General features: G+C 35.2%; 1 protein-coding gene across 1 annotated transcript; it reads left to right on the forward strand.

Annotated features, from left to right (window-relative positions):
• Positions 1 to 698: 698 nt before the first annotated feature.
• On the forward strand, positions 699 to 3,804 carry LOC120068579 (ACT domain-containing protein ACR8-like). Its single transcript, XM_039020394.1, has 6 exons — positions 699 to 1,075; positions 1,743 to 1,903; positions 2,035 to 2,102; positions 2,192 to 2,758; positions 2,859 to 2,963; positions 3,057 to 3,804. The coding sequence occupies exons 1-6, from the start codon at positions 1,005 to 1,007 to the stop codon at positions 3,417 to 3,419; spliced, it is 1,335 nt and encodes a 444-aa protein (XP_038876322.1). The 5' UTR covers positions 699 to 1,004; the 3' UTR covers positions 3,420 to 3,804.
• Positions 3,805 to 6,368: the final 2,564 nt, after the last annotated feature.

The following is a 6,368-nucleotide window of genomic DNA, read 5'->3' on the forward strand; positions in this document are numbered from 1 at the left end:
ATATACATAATTTTATTAAATTAATTAAGTAAAATAATTGTTGTTATGTAATTTATTTAAATTTTGTTAGGAAGATTAAAGAATAAAATAAACGGGGTGGGGTGAGGGAAAGGAGTAGCCGAGTAGGACAAGGGATGGGGGAAAAGAAAGGCGGTGAGTGTCACGTGTGAACGTCATTATTCCGGTCGGCAAATCCATTCCATTCCCTACTTAATTAGCAAGCTAAAGCCGGTCTTGAAGGGAACAGTAGGGCCCACTTTCTTCCACGTGGATGATCCCTACCATCACGTTCACGTCCTCAAATCGGCACGATTTCTTTTCTTTATTTCGGTAGCTTACCAAATCCCCCGCTATTTGAGTCAAATCCAAGCAAACACATCCCTGATTGTATCCCACGCGGCGTCCTACGTGGACTCATTCTCCAATCCTATTTGGCTTTGTACACGTGTCCTTCTTCTGTTTCACCCTTTTTTTTTTCATGGTCAGGAAAAGAAAGTGGTCCCCTGCGGCGAGTGGGGGGAATTAAAATGCAAGTGCCGCGAGCAGTAATTCAGTGCGGCAATCCTCACGCCTTCGACGTGTGAGCGCTCAACCCAATATTCCTTATTCTAAAAATTAAAATATAATTTTTTTAAACAAGGGAAAATAATAAATTAATTGTAAATATAAGTGCGACCATCCTGGAGCCAGGNGCCCTCGCAAGAGAGAGACCTGACTCTGTTAGAGAGAGAAAAACTCACTGTCAAAATACACGGCTGATTTCCGGCGACCGGCGACTCTAGCCCTTCTTATTGGTGGTTTTATCCAACGACTGGCAAAACTAAACCAAACCGACGGAAGTTTTAAGGTTACGCCATTTTTTCCGGTGGCGTTTGTTTCGCACGGCGAGAGAGATCGCTGTTTTTGCTACTTCCTCTGGAGATTATCTGGAGAGAGATTTGGTGTTTCGAGTGCTTGAATTTGTCTTTTGTTTTCTTCTTTACGGCCTGAATTTAGAACTTACTATGGTGGAGATGGAGTGGCCCGGGAGTCTTGATGAATACTCCAAGCTTATCAATCGGATGAACACTCCCAGGTTTTTTTTTTTTTTTTTTTTTTTTTTTTTTTTTTTGGCTTTTTATTCGTTCTTGACAATCTCTTGCAATATTTCTTCCCTACAGTGGCAACCACCACCAATTGTTCACTTTACTGATCTTCTTCTTCCGTAATGGCATGATTTTCTGGTCAACAGTCGGCTAATCTTGCCGTATTTTAATTGGTTTATGGGATTTTTCTCTATTTGTTTCCATCTTTTAGTTTTAGGGTTTCAGTTATTTACCGATTTGCAAATCTGCGGGTTCCCTTATCGGGGAACAGTGTTTGCTTATTATCAGCAGCGTAATCTTCCCTTTCCTTTTCTTAGAGATTTCTTTCCCCACACGTTTTCAGATTCGGTCCGACTCCGATCTCTGCGTTCACACGCTTTCAACTGAGAATTGATTTCAAATTACCGACCGGAAATTTCTTCCTCTTCTTCCTCTTTGTACTTTTCTAATTTTCTAGAATATTTTGAAGGTCCCTCTGCTTACACATAGCCCCGGTCAGCATCAAGTGTTTATTAATTTATGGTTTGTTTGACTCTGGGGATCGTTCAAACATCTTTACTGAGGCTTTTCAGAGACCCATGTGGCTTCTTATTTTGAAATTTCAAAAACTACGAATTATAATGTAATCAAACTTGACGTAAATTGACCCATTTGCAGGGTTGTGATCGACAATGCCGTTTGTGAAACTGCGACTCTGGTGAAGGTTGACAGTGCTAGAAGACATGGGATCCTCCTGGAAGCTGTCCAAGTGTTGACGGACTTGAACCTTTCAATTCAGAAAGCTTACATCTCCTCAGATGGAATATGGTTCATGGATGGTAAGCTTATCTGTCTTTTTTTTTTTTTTTTTTTCCCCCTTTTCCTCCTCGTCAATGGCATTTAATGCTAATGAATAGCCACTTGATTTAACCTATTTAATGTAATTCCTACTATTAAATGTTGCTTGCAGTTTTTCATGTGACTGACCTTGATGGAAATAAATTAACCGACGAGGGCGTTATTAGCTACCTTGAAGAGGTAATTAATAGGCACCTAACCCCAATTAATTTTTATAATCATCTGTTACCATTTGTGTTTTGTAACTTGGCTTGTGGGTTGTCTTACAGTCGCTTGCAACGATTCGCTGTGGCAAACCTGCCGCCTCAAATGACTTGACCGCCCTGGAGCTAACCGGGACAGACCGAGTCGGTCTTCTTTCTGAAGTATTTGCAGTTTTGGCTGAACTTCAATGCGATGTTGTCGAGGCCAAAGTGTGGACTCACAATGGCCGAATAGCTTCCTTAATATACGTCAAGGACTGTAATTCTGGTTCCCCTATCAAAGACTCCCAGAAAATAGACACCATTGTTGGACGTTTGAGGAATGTTCTGAAAGGAGACGATGATATTCTTTATGCCAAGACTTCGGTCGCGATGACAGTCACTCATACTGAAAGAAGGTTACACCAAATGATGTTTGCTGATCGGGACTATGAAAGGAAGCCTGTCCTTCAGCATAGTGAGGATTCACCTGTAGTGACAGTTCAGAATTTGGTGGAAAGGGGTTACTCAGTTGTGAATGTCCAATGTAAAGATCGAATGAAGCTGTTATTTGATGTCGTTTGCACGATGACTGACATGGATTATGTAGTTTTCCACGGTACCGTTGCTACAACAAGTCATAGAGCATATCTGGTATGAATGTTTTTTCTACTTTCTGAGTTGACATTCTTTCGCATGATGGTTCAATCATCTTGTTATTCACAAGAAATCATATTTCCTTTGGTTTACACAGGAATTTTACATCAGACACACTGATGGAACTCCAATTAGTTCTGAGGCTGAACGACAGCGTGTCATCCAATGCTTACAAGCTTCAGTAGAGAGAAGGACATCACGGGTACATGACTTGTTCAAACTTGTTAAAATTAATCAAATGCCTTGTTGCATTATTTATTGCAGACATTAACTGTCTAGGATGTGTTTACAACAGGGTGTGAGATTGGAATTACGCACAACCGACAGGCCATGTCTCTTAGCAGATGTTACCAGAACGTTTAGAGAGAATGGTTTAAATGTTACAAGAGCAGAAGTATCCACTTCGGCAGACGTAGCTCTAAACCTCTTCTACGTAACCGATGGACATGGGAGTGCTGTAGATACAAAAACCATCGACTCTGTTCGGGAGAAAATTGGGATGAGTAGCTTGAAAGTAAAGGAATTACCATTGATATCTCAACAAAAGACAGAAGGGGAGGAGCAAGGTGCGGGTGTTGGTGGGGCTGTTTTGTTATCTCTTGGGAGCATATTAAGAAGGAATCTGTACAACTTGGGATTGATCAGGTCATACTCGTAGAGGCATAGAGCATGAAAAGGAAAAGAAAAAACGAAATGAGTTATTGAAAGATTTGTCCATATGTCTACTTTTCCCTTAGCATATTCTTTGCTTGAAGTTTGAGCATATAATGTACATAAAAGAATCAACATTTGAAGGAAAAGAAAGGGTGGGTACTTTGATGATAGTAATTGTTTTAAGTTGGTTTGGTTGGTGGAATTGTATCTGGTGGAGAGAAGAGAGAAGAAAGTTAAATGGGTAAAGAGTACTGTTTATAGGTCTGCCTTCTGCTGGTAGCTAGCTGGAGGACCAATGTTTGGTGAGAAGATATGGGTTGTATACAGCTTAACACATTGTACATAACAGCCTTTTTTAAGTACTTGAAATCAATGTTGACTTTTCTCTCTCTCTTTCTCTCTGTCTCTCCCCACGACCCACATGGTGTTTCAGCTTATTTTAATTAAATTAGGTTACTCTTGTCTTTCCTTCTGCCAAATTCAAACTAGTCAAAAAGATTAAACGAATGCGAATTGTCGTTACTGTCTTTTTTTTTTCTCTCTTGTCTTGAAGTTAGGGGAAACAACAGGTTATATAAGAATTACACTCAAATTGACCACTATGAGATTTCATCTCAATTTGACAAAGAAAACGACACATAGTACGAGATACAGCAAGGAGTTTGTCTCAAACAGGAACCCATATTAATGTCTTTGAAATAGAAAAATGAGATAAGAAAAGGGTGGTGACTGATAAAACATAGAACAAAACAAGTGAATAAAGCATTTATGGATCCAAACAAAGCATAAAAAATGGGCATCGGAGTGGCCAAAACCAAAGCCAAAGCTGCCTTTTGCCTATCACATACAAAACAAACAGAAAAGAAAAGAAAGGAAAAAGAAAAGGGGGCTCCAGAATCACAAGCACCAATATGAGGCCTCTTTTCTTTATCCCACAGCCTCTGGAGGCTCTGCTTTACATAAGCTTTTGCATCTTTCTTTACTTATGAATTAATTTATGGTTAATTTGCGCATTAGTCCCTTCACTTTCTTGTTGCTACTTGCTCCATATAAATTTTAAGTAAAAGACTTGGATTTTTGGTCAAGTTGTTCAAAAATACTTCTTTTTTTTATTATTATTATTACTTTTTTTTTTTTTTTTTTTTTTTAGTTTTAAAAAACTTGACTTTGTTTTCCTTTTAAAATATTATTAGAAAGTATATAACAAAGTAAGGAATTTAGAGGTAATAAGAGTGTTTATAAGTTTAATTTTCAAAAACTAAAAACTAAGGCTCTCTTTGGTAACTATTTAGTTTTTTATTTTTTGTTTTTGAAAATTAAGCCTATAGACACTAGGTAATTACCAAACTTTGTGCTAATAGATTCTTATGACCCATTCAACTTTGTTTAAAATTCAAAGATTTACTGACATAAAATTTAAAGGTAAAGATCGTATTAGATATAAAGTGAACACATAATTGAAAGTTCAATAATCTATTAAATATTTTTTTAAAACGTCTAGAAAAAAAAAAGAAGGAAAAATAGTGTATACTTTGGTGTATGTTATCCAGTAAATGTAGGGTTTATAGAGTTGTGATGGGTCCCAAAAGGCCACAGCTTTCAGTTTTTTTTTCCCACCAATTTAATTTGTTTTTTTGTTAGTCTTCAACGTTGGTTTTGGTCCATTTCTCACTTCCCTTTTTAATTAAGTATGAGATTCGGCTGCTCGAAAATTGGATCTCTAGAAAAGAGAGAAAAAAGAAAAAGAAAGAATAAAAACACCTTTTCGATTGGTCAAAGAAGAAAATTGCTGAATTTTATTTGTTTTTTCCTTTTTATTTTATGCACCTTTTCTTATTCTTTACTATTTCTTTTCTAATTTTCATTTTGGGAGTATTTAATATTGAGAATTATTTTTCAAAAAAGAAAAAGTTTGAAAATTATTATGTATATTGATATTTTCTAATGTCCATAAAATTACTAACCACTAGAAATAGTTTAAACCATACAAAATATTCATAAAATTTGAGATAAGTTTTAATTTTATCTCTAGACTTAAAAAAGGTTATTTAATTTTTCTCCTCCACAAAATACCTTTAAACTTTGAAATGTTTCAAAATAAAAAGAAAATAGAAATGAGATTTATTGTATAAAAATTAGAAGGCATGTGGTGGTATTATTTACAATTACGTAGAAGATTAATAGTTAGAATTTTTTATATAATTAATTTTTAAGCAACATACAATGAATACATTATTTTTTATAAGCTTCAAGTTAAACCAAATAATATAAATACATACAATGAATATAAGAAGAAAATGACACAAAATAAGTTAGGAAAGGATTATCCCATGTGTTTTCAAGACAACCTTTTAGTGTAACTGATGTCTATTCTTTCATTCATTATACTAATTGGGTTTGAATGGAATAGTTTTGCTAAGTGGACTCCTAAAAAAAGAGCTCTCTTTTATTTAGTTAATATGGAGAAAGGCATTTTCTTTGATCCTTTGTCTACAACCTTTTAAATATAGGAAATTTCATGTGTTTACATATGAAATTGATTTTTGAAAATAATCTTTGGGAGAGTTAGGGTTGGGGGTTGTTGGGCCCACTTGAAAATGATTTTTTTTTTTAAAAAAATCTAATGTTTATATATATATATATATTTTAATTAGTCTTCATTATTTAAAAAGATTCTCAATATCACTGATATCTAATATTTTTACATTTAGGCTTTCATCGCTAATAGATGTTAAAATTAAAATGGAAGATGTCTTCTAATATGGTCTCGAAGAAATATCATATTGTGAGAACATGTTGAGTACTCGCATAAAAAAGATAGAGGGATTTCAACATTTTTTTAAAAATAAGATATATGAATTACTAAATCGATTTCAAAATGGTATATTATGTTTGTCTAATACTCACCAAACATAAAACTTAGTGAATAAGCAAAACTTTGGAGGCAAAAATA

This window comes from Benincasa hispida, chromosome 12, assembly GCF_009727055.1.
Source record: "Benincasa hispida cultivar B227 chromosome 12, ASM972705v1, whole genome shotgun sequence".
NCBI classification, from domain to species: domain Eukaryota; kingdom Viridiplantae; phylum Streptophyta; class Magnoliopsida; order Cucurbitales; family Cucurbitaceae; genus Benincasa; species Benincasa hispida.